Consider the following 15,623-nt stretch of genomic DNA (forward strand, 5'->3'; position numbering starts at 1 on the left):
GCCCTAGCATAGTGTAATAGATGGCAGGATCCAGAGAGTATGTGCACAGGCATACACTTCAGAATGTCTCAAAACTGTCTGCATGCAGGTGCACATCAGTGTTCATGGATGCGGTGTCTTCAGTAAGTAATGCAACACATATTTTCCTCGCCCAATTTAAATTGAAAAGTGCAGAATTAGTTGTGGGACTTCATGGAATATTCCCGCTTCAGTCCCTCTTGTTTCATTAAGTTCCGATAGGTGGCAATTTTATACCTAGCCTTCAAAATGCACCTGTAATGGATGTGTGTCCCAAGCAGAGCTGTTACAGAGTTTCTTTTGGCAGAAAACCAGAGCATCATAGATATTTATAAGCACTTGCAGAATGCCCACAGAGACCTGGCAGGGAACAAAAGCACAGTTAGTCACTGGGTAAGGTACCTGTCATCACTGCAACAAGGTCGTGCAAACATGTATGATCTTCCACGTGCTAGCTGGCTGCAAACCACTGTCACTCCTGCAATGTTGGGATGTGCAGACACTCTCACAATGTTGGGGCCTGTGGACACTTTCATTTGAGGTGAACGATGGATCACAATCAAACACCTCACTGCTCAACTGGACGTCTCTGTTACTGATGAAGCACAAAGTTGCCTCCCATGTCGACCATTAGAACGGTATCATACAGGCATAAAGGCCCTCCCAATAAGGTGGTGTAAGACCATCACATTGAACAGAGCTTATGTTGAAAAGTATGGTTTTATAGCAAAAAGAGAGATGAATAATATGATGTACTGGAATACTGAATAAAAGCCACCTGCTTTCAGAAAAAAATGTGTTGCTATTACTTATTGAACACCCCTCATAGCACTTTCTCCTAAATAAGGGATGCCGAATTCCTGCCAAACATTTACCGTGTGCTCATACACCACATGCATTATGGCAGTGTCTGGTAATTTACTGGAGAATGCTGTTTTGATATATAATGTAGTTTCATCATCATCAAATCAAGGTATTTGTATGGAAAGGCCACCGCTTCTTTATCACAAGCTGAAACTATGTACATTGAGGTATATAGATCTGGTGACATGCATGTCCTCCTGATGTGCCATCTCAGCAAATTTCTGAAGTGACATGTGCATGAACTGAAGCAAATCCAGTGATCAGAGCGACATTCTTGGCGTCATTCTCTAGGGAAAAGGAATGTATTTTTCAGTGGTATTGGAAATGACACTGGCGTTATCATTATTCACACTGAAATTATCCAAGTGTTGAGTGGGAATGTGCTGTGGCAGTTAGTACTTCAAGTTGCAAGCATTGTGAACTGTGCCGCAGAACTTCCTTGTTACATGAGAATGGTCTCTTATGTGGGGTTTCTGCTTCTGCCTCCAACAGCAGCCCACAAATATGACACTTATCTGCCTGCTCATACAAGGCATCATTCTCCTGCGTGTCAGTCATGGGAACAAAGTCCCATCAACTTCCCACACACATTTTTTTATTTCGGCAAGCAGCCACCTTGCAGGATTATCGCGAATGTATGATTCGAATTTGTTGAACTGGAGTCATATGAGCATACAAGCTGATACGCTGCCACATACAGTAGGTGCTGTTCTGTGAAGTTAGTATGGAAATAACCACAATGAGCCACACGAACCAGAAGACACTCTAAGTCAGCATTAGCGACGAAGGGGCATCAATCCTCATAGCAACCATTCTTAATCTTTAAGAACTTGCTATCCTCCTAGGCATACTTCACCACCCCACAACTTCAATGGGACACAATGTGAAAGAATACAAATGTAAGCATCAAACAGTTGACTGATATTATCATGTTGCCCTTCTTCGAATGTGGGATTCATGGTAGACTTAGCCAGTGTGTACAAGTGAATAACCTGTGAATGAGTGACAAGGAGGACAGGACACATGATGATTTAAGTTATGTCCTTTGCCTGGATGTAAACAACTGGGTACTCCACACAACCAAGTGCACCATTCAGAGAGTTCCGAGGGCTGCCCGAGGAGGAAAGTGCCAGACAGAAAGAAACAATGCATGATGTGGCTGAGGATTCTGGTAAGATATATGTTCTGGAGGTAAAACTGGCATATTCCACCATTTGCGTGGCATGCACAGTGACTTGCTGCTGTGTCCAGAGAGCCTAGTCCAGCAAAATGGCTCCATCCCAAATCTGTTGACAATGTTGGGGAATAAACGGCAATATATTTTGCACTACAGAAACCTCCGGCAATGTCTCAGGTTGGATTATAGAACTTCTTAGTACCACCCTCAGTATCTTCTTCAAGCAGCGTTGCTGGCTGAAGAAGTACATTTGTGCTAGCACCAAACAGGGGGTTCTTGTGATGTGACTTTTACAAGTTAATGAATAATTGATTTTTTGGAAAAACAATAGAAAATTTACAGAATACCACAAAATTCATCAAGTTTAGTGGTGGAATGGGCATTATGGCGCAAGAGATTACATCGCAAGGCCCAATTTCAAGAGGGCCTCCACCTTACTGTGGAGATGGCAAAGGTTTCATTGCAGTTCACAAAGCCTGTCAATATCAGTATGCATGTTCTGGACCTCTCCAAAACCCACATGTACCAATTCCACAGTTTCCTATGCTGGATAAAACGCTGCAATCCACATGAAGTAATCAGCTACATTCACAGACAATTTGGCATGCCTGGATACGGGGTCTATAATCCTTTTGGCATAAAAACATAAAACAAGAAGGTTATCAACGTGATCAAAGATGAGGTGACCAGTTCACAGATCATGGAGTTTGTAAGGCTAAGACTGAAAACGAACACATACCACATAGATGCAGGGGCCACCCAAAATCTGGTTAAGGGTGTGCATCAAGTGGTCTCAAAGGCTCTCATGACTAATGGTTACAAGTGGTGCCTGCTTGGGGGACCCATATGGTGCACCAGGTAATCTTTCAGTTGGGTGGTCATGAGATATACATTGCACTGCAGCTGAACGTAGGGCTGTCACATCAAGACGACAAACTGTCAACTGTGGGGACGGGACACTCCTGTACTCACACTATTCATTGGAGTCATTGAGCATGTGGCTGTGTATTTATTTATTTATTTGTTCATAAATAGTTTGTGTGTAAGAAAAGAGTGAAATGTAAATACTGTATTTAAAATGATGAAAGCTCTCAGAAAGAAAGTGATTTTTCCTCCCTTTCGCCTGGTGCTGCTAGTCTGTTGAAAATTACTTTAGGATTAATAGCTAAAGATGGAAGTAGTAGAGGGGGAGCCCATTCAGGAGGCACAGTCTGCATTCTGCCAGCCCCACAATACCTACAGCCATAGCACATCCCTAAAGCTTGCTAACTTTCACCCAATCTCCACAACACTTCCCTCTTGCACTGTTTTTTGAGTTTCAGGCAACTTTCTGTCCTGTATGATAGCTGACCCTGTGGTTTTGTTTCCTGTTGATTTTACTGTTGCACGAGTTGTTATTTTATTTGTTCTTATTTGTTGTTACTGTAGTAACGAACAATGTCTGCAGAAATCTCACTGAAAATTGTGATTGGAAAAGTTCAATGTTGTCCTCTTGGCAAGGGGATGGCCATATGAAGTCAGCCGAGAGAAATGGTTTGTGTGTTATGCCGCTATTTTGAGACTGAAATACTTAATGGTGGCTCACTAATCTTCATTAACAATGTAACTGATAAAATGCTGCAGCTCTGAACATAAACAAAAATAGTACTGCAAAGAAGGACAAGGAAATGTTCGAGGAATACAAGGAAACTGGAAAACACCGAAGCTTGAAACTCTTCGGGGGAAAAACAACAAACATTCAAGGGATAAGTGGTTTACAACTATAAATTTATTTGCACACAAATTTTTCATTTCATTAAATAACAACAGTGATCTGTACAATGATACTTCAATCACATGTCATAGTGATGAGAGTGATGTCAGTGGAGTTTTCCATTATCACCACAGACATAAAGTATAGGTGGATTCAACTAAATATTTGAAGTGTGCACTTTACAATGTTAATTAGTATAAGTTTTGACATTTTAGTAAGAAGGTTTCATCAGCAACCAACTACAAATGAAGTTCGTCTCAGGAATTCAGTCTATATCACTGAAAAAAATATATTACTGTTTGTGATATAATTACAGTGATACTGAAGCAATGTTTTTTGTATCACATTTGTTCTTTGTCCCAATACTGGTTCACCATTTTAAGATACATTTTGTCACCATGCTAAAAACACATGCGTCTTATACAATGAAGAGCCAAAGAAACTGGTACATCTGCCTAATATCATGTAGGGCTCCCGCAAGCACGCAGAAGTGCTGCAACACAACATGCCATGGACTCGGCTAATGTCTGACATACTGCTGGAGGGAAATGACACCATGAATCCTGCAGGGCTGTCCATAAATCTGTAAAAGTATGAAAGGGTGGAGATCTCTTCTGAACAGCACGTTGCAAGACAGCCCAGATATGTTCAATAATGTTCATGTCTGGGAGTTTGGTGGCCAGCAGAATTGTTTAAACTCAGAAGAGTGTTCCTGGAGCCACTCTGTAGCCATTCTGGATGTGTGGGGTGTCGCATTGTCCTGCTGGAATTGACCAAGTCTGTCAGAACCCACAATTGACATGAATGGGTGAAGTTGATCCGACAGGACACTTACATGTGTGTGTCACCTTTCAGAGTTGTATCTAGATGTATCAGGGACACCATCTCACTCTAACTGCACACATCCCACACCATTTACAGGGCCTCCACCAGCTTTAACAGTCCGCTACTGACATGCAGGGTCTATGGATTCATGAGGTTGTCTCCATACCCATACACATCCATCTGCTCGATACAATTTCAAACCAGACTTGTCCAACCAGGCAACATGTGTCTAGTCATCAACAGTCCAATGTCAGTCTCGATGGGCCCAGGCGAAGCGTAAAGCTTTGTGTTGTGCAGTCATCAAGGGTACACAAGTGGGCCTTCAGCTCTGAAAGTAGATATTGATTATGGTTCACACGCTGACACTTTTTGATGGCCCAGCATTGAAACCTGCAGCTATTTGCAGAAGGGTTGCACTTCTATAATGTTTAACGATTCTCTTCAGTTGTCGTTGGTCCCATTCTTGCAGGATCTTTTTCCGGCCACAGCGATGTCAAAGATTTGATGTTTTACCAGATACCTGATATTCATGGTACACTCATGAACTGGTAGTGCAGGAAAACCCCCACTTCATTGCTACCTCAGAGATGCTGTTCACCATCGCTCGTGCACCAACTATAAAACTGCATTCAAACTCACTTAAATCTAGATAACCTGCCATTGTAGCAGCAGTAACCAATCCAACAACTCTGCCAGACACTTATTGCCTTATATAGACTGTTGCCGGCTATGCCGTATTCTACCTGCTTACCTATCTCTGTATTGTAATACACATGCCTACACCAGTTTCTTTGGGACTTCAGTGTATTTTATTATGTTCAAAGTAAGTTGGGGGTCCAGAAAAATTATTACAGGTTAATTATGAACCTAGTGATCTATTTGTCATAACAACATCCATCTGCTCGATACAATTTCAAACCAGACTTGTCCAATCAGGCAACATGTGTCTAGTCATCAACAGTCCAATGTCAGTCTCGATGGGTGACCACTTGGTACTTGATGCAAGGGCGTACAATAGTGTGTCATATTTTACTGAAATTATCTTGTATTAGAAAACTAACAGTGTTCCAGTTTGGAGTAGATAAAAATTTGATGTCTCTGTAAGATTTCATTCACTCAAAGTGTTCACATAACTTCAATAACCGAAAAAGTTCCCCCACTTTGACAATTTGGTAACATTCTCAAAAAAAGCATTTTCGGTGACTGACCATATACAGTCTTAATAATGTGTCTCAGCAAATAACATTAAAATGAAAACAAAGGGCGGCCCTACCAGAACAGTGATGCAAGTTCCACATTTACAAAGTGAGTGGTTTGCGAACTGAATGAAATGCAAGATTATATGTGTGTTCCGTGAGGGATGTGACAAATCTGCTCCGTGCCTCCACAATCCTAAAGTACTTTTGATCAGACTATAGTCCCCATTATCCATGTATATATTGTATATAGAGAAACAAAAACATTGATTAAATGTAAATAATGTTTATATTGAAACAAATGATTAAATGTAAATGCTGTGTATAAAACAATGGAAGCAATCAGAAGGAAAATTACTAAAAAATTCTACACAGACAGATAGTGGAAAACATGGTGTTTATGTCTTCTTGTTCCTAATAGTAGTCAGTCTTCAGAAGTAAAACTCTGTAAATAAGCCCTACATGCACACGCACACTCTCCCTCCCTCTCCCTCTCCCTTTCCCTCTCTCTCTACCTGTGTGTGTGTGGGGGGCGGGAGGGGGGGGGGGGGACGGCGCGCGCTCTTAACAAATACCATTGTAAAAATATAAATAAACTGTAAATAATATGAAGCAAAAAAAAAACTGTTCATAATAAACTACTATTTAATCTGTTATATCATTGTGATTATTTCCAAACTCTGCCACTAAGGAATTATTGTTCTTAATAACTTGTTTACAGCAAACCAGAACTATCCCCTGTGAGGCTCCAATCCAGCATGAAGGTCTACACACATCATGATCTTGAATAGTAAGTAGTCGTCTTGCCTAAGTTGTATGGGTAGGGCTGGGCAGGCATTCCCCTGGATGACCTTGATCAATTCCCAGTGACTCCCCACGATGGGGGGTAGGGAGGGGATCGGAGAGTGTGGGTGACCATGAATATAAGCAACCGAAGTGTGAACCCTGACACTGGAAGTTCTCGTCAATGACAATCAGAGAAGACCATTATATGGTCCAGAAACCACACTGACAACCTACTTGGGTTAGTCGCCCCATCCATGATGAGGTCACAAGTGTCTGGCATGAGTTCAGATTATGCAAGGATGATACCTGTTTGAAAGGGTGGTTTCCCATGAAAACATTTGCTACTGTACGGTCAGGTGGCAATTTGAACAACTGCTTCTTTCGAATGCGAGTCTAGTGCCTTAACCACTGTGCCATTAAACACAGCGTTTAGTATTAGCAATAACTTCTAAGTTATCAGTAAAGGCTAAGCTTTGAACACTGATTCTCTCTCTCTCTCTCTCTCTCTCTCTCTCTCTCTCTCTCTCTCTCTCTCTCTCTCACACACACACACACACACACACACACACACAAAGTCCATTGTTTATAAGTTCTGAAGCTTTTTTTTCCTGTTCTATAATAACTTTGCTTATTAGTTAAACAAGAGAGGGAGATGGGAGACCCCATCTCCTTGTCAAACAAAAGGACTCTGAGATTTTATATTCAATGTCATATTCATGAGCATCTGACAGATTAGTTACTGAGTTTTTCACTCTGTGTTCCTCTACGAAAAAAATGGCTACCTGAGCACAGAGTTATTTTCTCGAAATATATGGAATTGTTGAACATGTTGTTCTTCTCAACCATATATCTTCCCTGAAGCCCCTTTGAATTCTTCAATTAAATAATTAAATGGTCTGTTTTCTTGTAGATGGTTTACTACAGTTCTACAAAATAACTGTCTAAGAAACTGCCAAGAGAGAAAATCAGTCTTTGCGGTTGTGTCAGTTTCACATTTTTGCCTTTTCTATGCTATGGGGAAATTGATGTACACTTCCAGTCCCATGGGTTCTTCACAGTTTCTCTGTTAAGAATGTGTGGATACTGCTTTTGTGAGTTCATGCAGATTCCATATCACTGCTGTAATTGCATTTTTGCTGGGACTTTATTTTGAAAAGTTATCTTGCAGGTTCACCATAGACTCCAGGGACAAAGAAAAATGAGATTTACATCAATTGAGGAGGGTGAGTGGTGTACCTTCAAGACCCAAAGAGCATAACCCTTGGCTATGAATCAAACAGGGTGACTAAGCAATCTGACATACTGTGGCCAGAAATCCTTGGTGTGATAATGAGGGCTGTGGAAGGGAACAGAGGTTGCGTGCATGAGATGTGCTTGTATGAATGTGTGTATGTTTTCTATTTCAGAAGAAGGTCTTTGGGCAAAAACTAAAATTTATAGCAGTCTTTTTTGTTGTGCCTCTCTGCGACTCAACGTCTCCTGTTATGATGAATGCTTTTCATAAAATTGTTGTATTTCATTATGAGTGTTCCAAGTTTGTATCACATATAATCAGGATGTCATAGTACAATTGTGGTTAAACTCTTTACTAATGAGTAGTTGGAAGGTTATTTAACAATGGAATAGCTGTCAAATGTATAGGATATGATGATATTAAACAAATTCCAATAAGGAATATGTAACTGAACGATTACTTGCCACTAATATCAAATAATAATGGTGATGATCTTAGAGTACATAAAGAAAGTGCAAATACAAAACACAAACAGTGAAACCTGGTGATGTGCTTACCTCCATGCTGCGTTGGTTCCAGAATTCGAGAATGTGACAGTGACAGCTTCCTGTTGAATTCCGAAAATCCAGAAACAACACCTAAAAATTAATCACACAGAAATATGTAAAACTGAATGTATAAACAAAGCTAATTGAGCAATAACATTTGGAAATTGAATCTTAGTACTATAATAACCAATATTATTTGGAACTCAATGGTGATATAAAGGGCATTTCCATGAAACACTAGAAAAAGCAAATTTTAAAATATGTTAGCTGTGTTTATTTGCAATTTTGAATGTTCCATTTCTTAAAACAGTCTTCTTCCACGTGCTTCCGGTAATTTTATGGCAGTTTCTTCCACTGTTTCCAGTAATTTTATGGTTGTTTTATCTTTTGTTATAACTTTCATTGCCATTAAATTTGCCATGAAATGAAAAAAGTAAAGTTCAGAAATCAATTAAAATTGGAAAGTCTAACACTTTTCACTACTTTTTTCTTGTCAATGCACTATCAGTCTGTCATTTTTATAATGTATTGTTGTTTGTATCTGAGTCATTAATTGTTAAATATGCTATTTGATCCAAAGTGTCCCATCACCTATTAGTGGACATTAATATGGGGTGTGTCTGCCCTTCATCTTTATAACATCTGCTTATAACTCTGCTAGGGAATCTTTCAGTGATGTGTATGAATGTCTGAGGAGGAATGACAGTCAATTTTTCCCCAAGAACCAAAACCACAGAAGGTAGTGTTGTTAGACACTGCAGTCTGGAGAGAAGTCAATGTGCTGACTCATCCAAGAAGTGATCCATTGTCTTCAACTTGGGATTCTGGGCAGGCCAGTCCATTTCAGGAATTTTATAGTCCACAAGCCATTGCCTCACAATGCTGCTTTATGATATGATGCGTTGTTGTGCTGATACAATCAATCATTGTCTCTGACACAAACAGTTATCATCTCTGATAGAAACAGTCATTGCCTCTGAATTTCCCCTCTACCCTACAGAGCGCACAACACTGTCAAATATGTTAATATCCTTCCACATTTTGCAATTTCTTAACCACAATAAGCAAACACACCCTAACCACAAGAACTAGCCCATACGGTAACACCACCTCCATAATGCATCGTTGGTACTATACATGATGGCAGGTTAACACACACTAGGCACTCGGCAAACCCGAACACTTCCACTGCATTGCCAGTGTATAACAAGATTCAAGACTTTAAATCACTTGTTTCCTGCCATCCACTGTCCAGTAGCATTGCCCTTTATACCACCTCAAACATCACTTAGCATTCCCTAAACAAATGTATGGCTTATGAGGAGCTGCTCGAACAATGTACCCCATTTTTTTTAACTCCCTATGCATATCCATTGTATCAGCTGAACTGCTAGCAGCACTTTGGAGCACACGAGTGATTCCTTCTGCTGACTTCTTGTGATTTTTTACAACCACTCTCCAAAATGCTTGAAGGATCCTGTCCTGTAACACATATTAAGGTGACATCAAATGATTAGTCCATGTCCAAAGACAATGAGCCATCCCGACCAACCATTCTGTGTTCCTGCTTCTCTACAGAGAACACAATACTCTCCATCTCCCTTTATACTGGTGGGTCCACCTCTCATGACATCCAGTGGTCATTCCTACTTTACGTAGGGATGTCCAGATACTTTTCATCAGATAGTGTATTTATATGTTAATGGTTTTAATGCTTAATCAAAAATGAGCCAAAAATGGAGCTATTAGTAAAAAAAAGTGATATCACAGATGAAGAGGTGTGCGCAGGAATCTCAGAACTTAAAAACAATAAAGCAGCTGGTTTGGATCCAATCTCAGCTGAAATTCCAAAATGTTGAGTCCACTCTTAATTCACCACCTTACTAAACTGTGCAATACCTTTTTGCAAACTAGGCAAGTTCCAAAAGACTAAAGGTGTGACACCACTGTTGAACTACTGAAGGAAGAAAATCTAAGTGTAGCAGTTATCACAGAGCTGAGAGAACATAACTGGAACTGTTGCAGTTTGCTAATACACAGTAACTTAGTTTAGTTTCTGTTTCTCACATACTTCAGCAATGAAGTGAATTGTACCTCATTTTACTTGTGTATGCTAGAATGAATGCATGTTCTCACAGCGATATTCATTAATAAAATATTCTTGGGTTTCAAGCTGCGACGAGTGGTTAACTGCCCATGAGCTTTTGGCAGAGATCTCCTGTGCCATTGTCAAGTGGTTGACCTTTATGTGGATGCTGCTACCGTGCTTATATATCCACGCTGTTGCCAGTGACATCACTTGTGCTCAGTCCCACACCATCTATGGTGATGTTTTGGTGGTGCAACCATTGTGCCCACTTCAACTCCTAAATCACAGGATGCCAGGCTGTACTCAGTTGCAGTCCACCATCTCTACTGTTTGTGCTGTCTCCATTGCTTCGTTTATTACACTATCCCAGAAACTGTTGGCCCATTTAATAATAGAAGTCCAGTTGAATTTAATTCAGTGTGTTTTCAAGTGCGTGTTCCACTACAGCTGATTTCTTGGGATAGCATAGGCAGAAACACCTTTAATGTTCTATGCACCAGTGTTAAATAGTGTGGACAGTCTGGCTGACATAAAGCCACCCACATCCATACAGTATATTCCAAGTGTTCTGAGGCCCACATCATCTTTCACCAGATTCTTTATTTGCAAGATCTTTGCTGGGGACCCAAAGACAGTGTTGGTTTTATGTCTGTTCGAGCTAGCAAATCTTTCCTGCTATTGAGCCATGAAACGATAAAAATGCAATCTGAGATGTGAGATGTGGGCTGGGTGCACACAGTGCAAATTGTAACTCGTATTGGCAAGAATGATGCCTGCTGCCCGAGTTCAGAGGCCATTTTTGGTTCCTACAGGCAGATGGCTGATGGAGTGAAGAGCCCTAACCTTGCTATCATCCCCAGAATGGACTGCAGTTCACTGGTTTGGAGCCGAGTGGAAGACTTAAATGCTCAGACAATTTTGTGATAATATTGTATGTGGATTTCTTGACCTCTGCTATCAGGTGTAGAAACGTAGACCCCCCCTTAATGGGTCAGCCATGCCTGACCTGCAGGACGCTGCTACCAAAGAGATGGATGCACATGTAAAGTTTTTACGATAGAGAAATCCCTCCACAGGCCCAATAAGATGAGTTCTGAGTCCAGAAATTGTAGCACTCATCATTGCAGATCAGAGAATGTTAATAAAGTATTAGTTAACTGCAGAAGCATCCATGGGAAGGTCCCCAAACTAGTCTCACTCATAAATGGTAACCCTGCCCACACAATACTCAGGACAGAATGTTGGCTGAAATCAGACATCAACAACAATGAAATTCTAAATTAGGACTGAAATGTGTATTGCAAAGACAGGCTGAACACTGGTAGTGGATACACATTTATAGCAATAAAAAATATGATAGCAACTAGTGGGTTTAGTTCAGATATGGGTAAAGAAAAATGTTTAAGGTGGATCAGTCACTGGGGGAAACTAGGAAAATATTTAGTGTATTTCCTGTCGTGTTATAGTTTGAGGTGGAGATTTCAACTTACCAACTATAGACTAGGAGACTCAAGTGATCAGGAGAGGTACTATGGACAGAGAATCGTGTGAATTTGTTCTAAATGCCATATCTGAAAATTACCTCAAGCAGTTAATCAGAGAATTGAATCATGAAGGTAACATCTTGGACATGCTGCTGATAAACAGACCTGAACTTTTCAACTCATTCAGCATAGAACAGAGAATCAGTGATCATAAGACTGCTATAGCTGACAATGTTGAGCATTAATGGACAAAGTTCAAGAGCATTGTACAATACACTTTAGACAGGCATGTGATGAGCAAAATTGTGAGGAATGGAGAATACCCACCATGGTTCGACAACCCTGTTAGAAAGCTGCTATAAAAGTAGAGAGAGCTTCACCGTGAATTTAAACATAGCCAAAGCCTCACTGACAAACAAAACTTAATAAAGCCAAAATTAGTATAAGGAGGGCTATGTGCGAAGAGTTCAATTTATTTGAAAGTAAAATTCAATCTACAAACTTGACAGAAAATCCTTTTGTTTTGGCCTTGTGTTAAATCAGTAAATGGATAGCAGCCACCTGTCCTGACACTCTGTGACCATAATGGCACTGAAACAGAGGATACACAGAAAATGCCAAAATACTAATCATCCTTTTCCAACAATGTTTCAAAGAGAAAGGTTGCACTGTAGTTTCTCCTTTAAATTGTTGCAAAAATGACAGGTACTGAAGTAAGTGACCAAGGAATAGAAAAGCAACTGAAATCACTTAACAGAGGGAAGGCCTTTGGACCTGATGGGATACTATTTTGGTTCTATATAGAGTATGTGAAAGAACTTGCTCCTATTTTAACAGCAGTGTACCGTAAGTCTCTTGAGGAGCAAAGCATTCCTAATGTTGTAAAAAAGCACAAGTCATTCCCATTTTCAAGAGGGGACACCAAACACACACTAAACTTATAGGCTTATACTCCTGACACTGATCTGTTGTAGATTAGTAGAACATGTTTTATGTTCATGCATTATGACATTTCAGGAGACAAAAAATCTCTGTAGGAATGAAAATGGGTTCTGAAAACAACAATCATGTAAAACGCAGCTTTCTCTGTTTGTCCACGACATCCTGAAAGCAACAGATAAAAGCATCCAGGTAGATTTAGTGTTCCTTAACGTCTGGAAGGTGTTCAATACAGTGCTGCACTGCCATCTAATGAACAAAATTTGAGTGTATGGAATATCAAGCCAGCTGTGCAATCTGATTCAAGAGTTTCTAGCAAACAAAACACAGCATGTCATTCTGAATGGAGAGAAGTCTTCAGACATAAATGTAACTTCACAAGTTCTCCAAGGGAATGTTATAGGACCACTACTTTTCACAATGCATATACTGAAGAGCCAAAACATTATGACCACCTGCTTAAAAGCTTGTTTGTCCGTCTTTGGAACGAAACACATCACTGATTCTGTGTATCAGGGATCCAACAGCTCGTCAGTAGTTTTGTGGAAGTACGTGGCATTATATGTCTACACACTGCTTGTGTAATTCGCGTGAATAATGGGCTGCTGATTTGCGTATGTGGTGATGGCGCCCGATAGTGCCCCAGATAAGTTCAATATGATTTACATCACGTGAATTTGGTTGCCAAGATTTTAATATGGGTTCATCACAATGCTCCTCAAACCACCGTAGCACAGTTCTGGCTACAGGGCATGGATAATTGTAATGCTGAAAGATGACATCACCATTGGGGAAGACAACAAACATAAAGGGATGCAGGTAGTTCACAACTGTCAACATGTCTTCGAATACTACCACACGTCTCGTACAAATGCAGGAGAATGTCTCCCATAGCATAATACTTCTCCTACCAGACTGTGTCCATGGCGCGCTGCATGCTTCGAGCTGCGATTCTGTTTTTGTGGAGATGACCATCGACCTAGTGTATCAAAAATTTGATTCACCTGAAGAGTCGAACATTTCCATCGATCAACAGTTGAATCTCAATGGTCCCATGCCCACTGTTGTAATTGATGATGATGCTGGGTCAACATGTGAAAACAGAGGGGTGGTCTGCTGCGAATCTCCATGTTCAACAATGTACAATGAACGGTGTGCTCCGAAACACTTGTGCGTGCACCAGCATTGTGCTCTTTCAGCAGAGACGACACAGATCACCATCTACCCTACTTTACAGGGCCAACAAGGCTCCAAACCCCACGTTCTGTGAAGAGTCATGAGTGTCCCCACCATTTAGCACCTACTGGTCATTTCACTGTTCTCCTACCTCTTTCCATAGATGTTCACGACAGTAACACGCGAGAATTCAACGAGCTTTGCCGTTTATGAAATATTCAATCACAGGCTCTGCACATTAATAATCTGCCCTTTGTCAAAGTTGCTTATCTCAATGGATTTCCCTGTTTGCAGCTAATATCACCGCTAGGGTGATTCCCTGTCCATGTCTGCTCTGCTTACTTTTGTTACCGCCTCATGTGCCTGCAACCACACCAGGCAGCATCCAATGTTGTGATGGGCAGTGGTTATAATTTTTTGTCTTATCACAGTGTATAAATAACCTAGAAGATAATGTGGGAAGTTTTCCATGAGGCTTTTTGCGGATGATGCTACTGTATACAGGGAAGTCACAATGTTAGAAAATTGTAGCAAAATGCAGGAAGACCTGCAGATGATCAATGCTTGATGCAGGGAGTGGCAATTGATCCTCGACATAAACAAACGTAACGTACTGCAGATAGACAGACAGAAAGGTCCTTTACTGTATGAATACACAATTGCAGAACAGTCACTGGAAGCAGTTCTTTCAAAAAATATCTAGTAGTATGCATATGGAGCGATTTGTAGTGCAATGACCACATAAAATTAATTGCATGTATGGCATTCATCAGACTGAGATTCAGTGGAAGAATACGCAGGAAATGTAGTCCATCAGCAAAGGAATTAGCTAACAAAACACTCGTTCCACCAATACCTGAATGTTGCTCAGCAGTCTGGGATCCATACCAGATAAGATTGATAGATGAAACAGAGAAGATCCGATCCAAAGAAAAGCAGCACATTTTGATACAGGTTCATTTAGTAAGCCGATAGTGTCGTGGAGATGCTCAGCCTACTCTGATGGCAGACGCTGCAAGAGAGGTGTATGTTAAAGTTCTGAGAGTGTACATTCATAGAAGAGTCAACCAATATATTGCATCCTCCTACACATATCTCACACAAAGACAGAGAAGATAAAATCAGAGAGATTACAGCCCACACGGAGGCTTACCAGCAATTGTTCTTCCCACGAACCATTCGCAAGTGGAAAAGGAAAAGTGGGAAGTGACAATGGTACACAAAGTACCCTCTGCTATACACTGTAAGGTGGCTTGTGGAGTAAAGATGTACATGTAGAATGTACATATTGGTGAGATATCACATTTCTCTCACAACCAAGCGAAGTCTTTTGCCCTGTTCTTCTAGAAAAGGATACAAGAAGCAGCAGACTGTCAACTATGAGAACAACAGGCTGGCTTTCAAAGTTGGAGATCCTGCTCTGAACATACATTTGTTCGGCAAAATATAACTGAACAGTGCATAAAATTCAACTGTGCACTGCACACAAATTTCATCAGTTTTTGAAAAGCATTTGACAGAATCCTTGCAGAAT

The 15,623-nt window shown here is 40.6% G+C and overlaps 1 protein-coding gene across 3 annotated transcripts in view; it reads right to left on the reverse strand.

Annotated features, from left to right (window-relative positions):
* The window catches only part of LOC126184877 (cyclin-dependent kinase 17-like), a 205,255-nt gene that overhangs the window by 134,307 nt on the left and 55,325 nt on the right, over positions 1–15,623 (reverse strand). For all 3 annotated transcript variants that reach the window (XM_049927505.1, XM_049927502.1, XM_049927504.1), the window contains one exon: positions 8,411–8,491. Coding sequence is in view for 2 of the 3 variants with exons in the window: in XM_049927502.1 (XP_049783459.1) it covers positions 8,411–8,491 (81 nt within the window). In the remaining variant the exon portion in view is untranslated. The remainder of the gene's footprint in view (positions 1–8,410; positions 8,492–15,623) is intronic.

The sequence above is a fragment of the Schistocerca cancellata genome, chromosome 4 (assembly GCF_023864275.1).
Source record: "Schistocerca cancellata isolate TAMUIC-IGC-003103 chromosome 4, iqSchCanc2.1, whole genome shotgun sequence".
Lineage (NCBI taxonomy): Eukaryota > Metazoa > Arthropoda > Insecta > Orthoptera > Acrididae > Schistocerca > Schistocerca cancellata.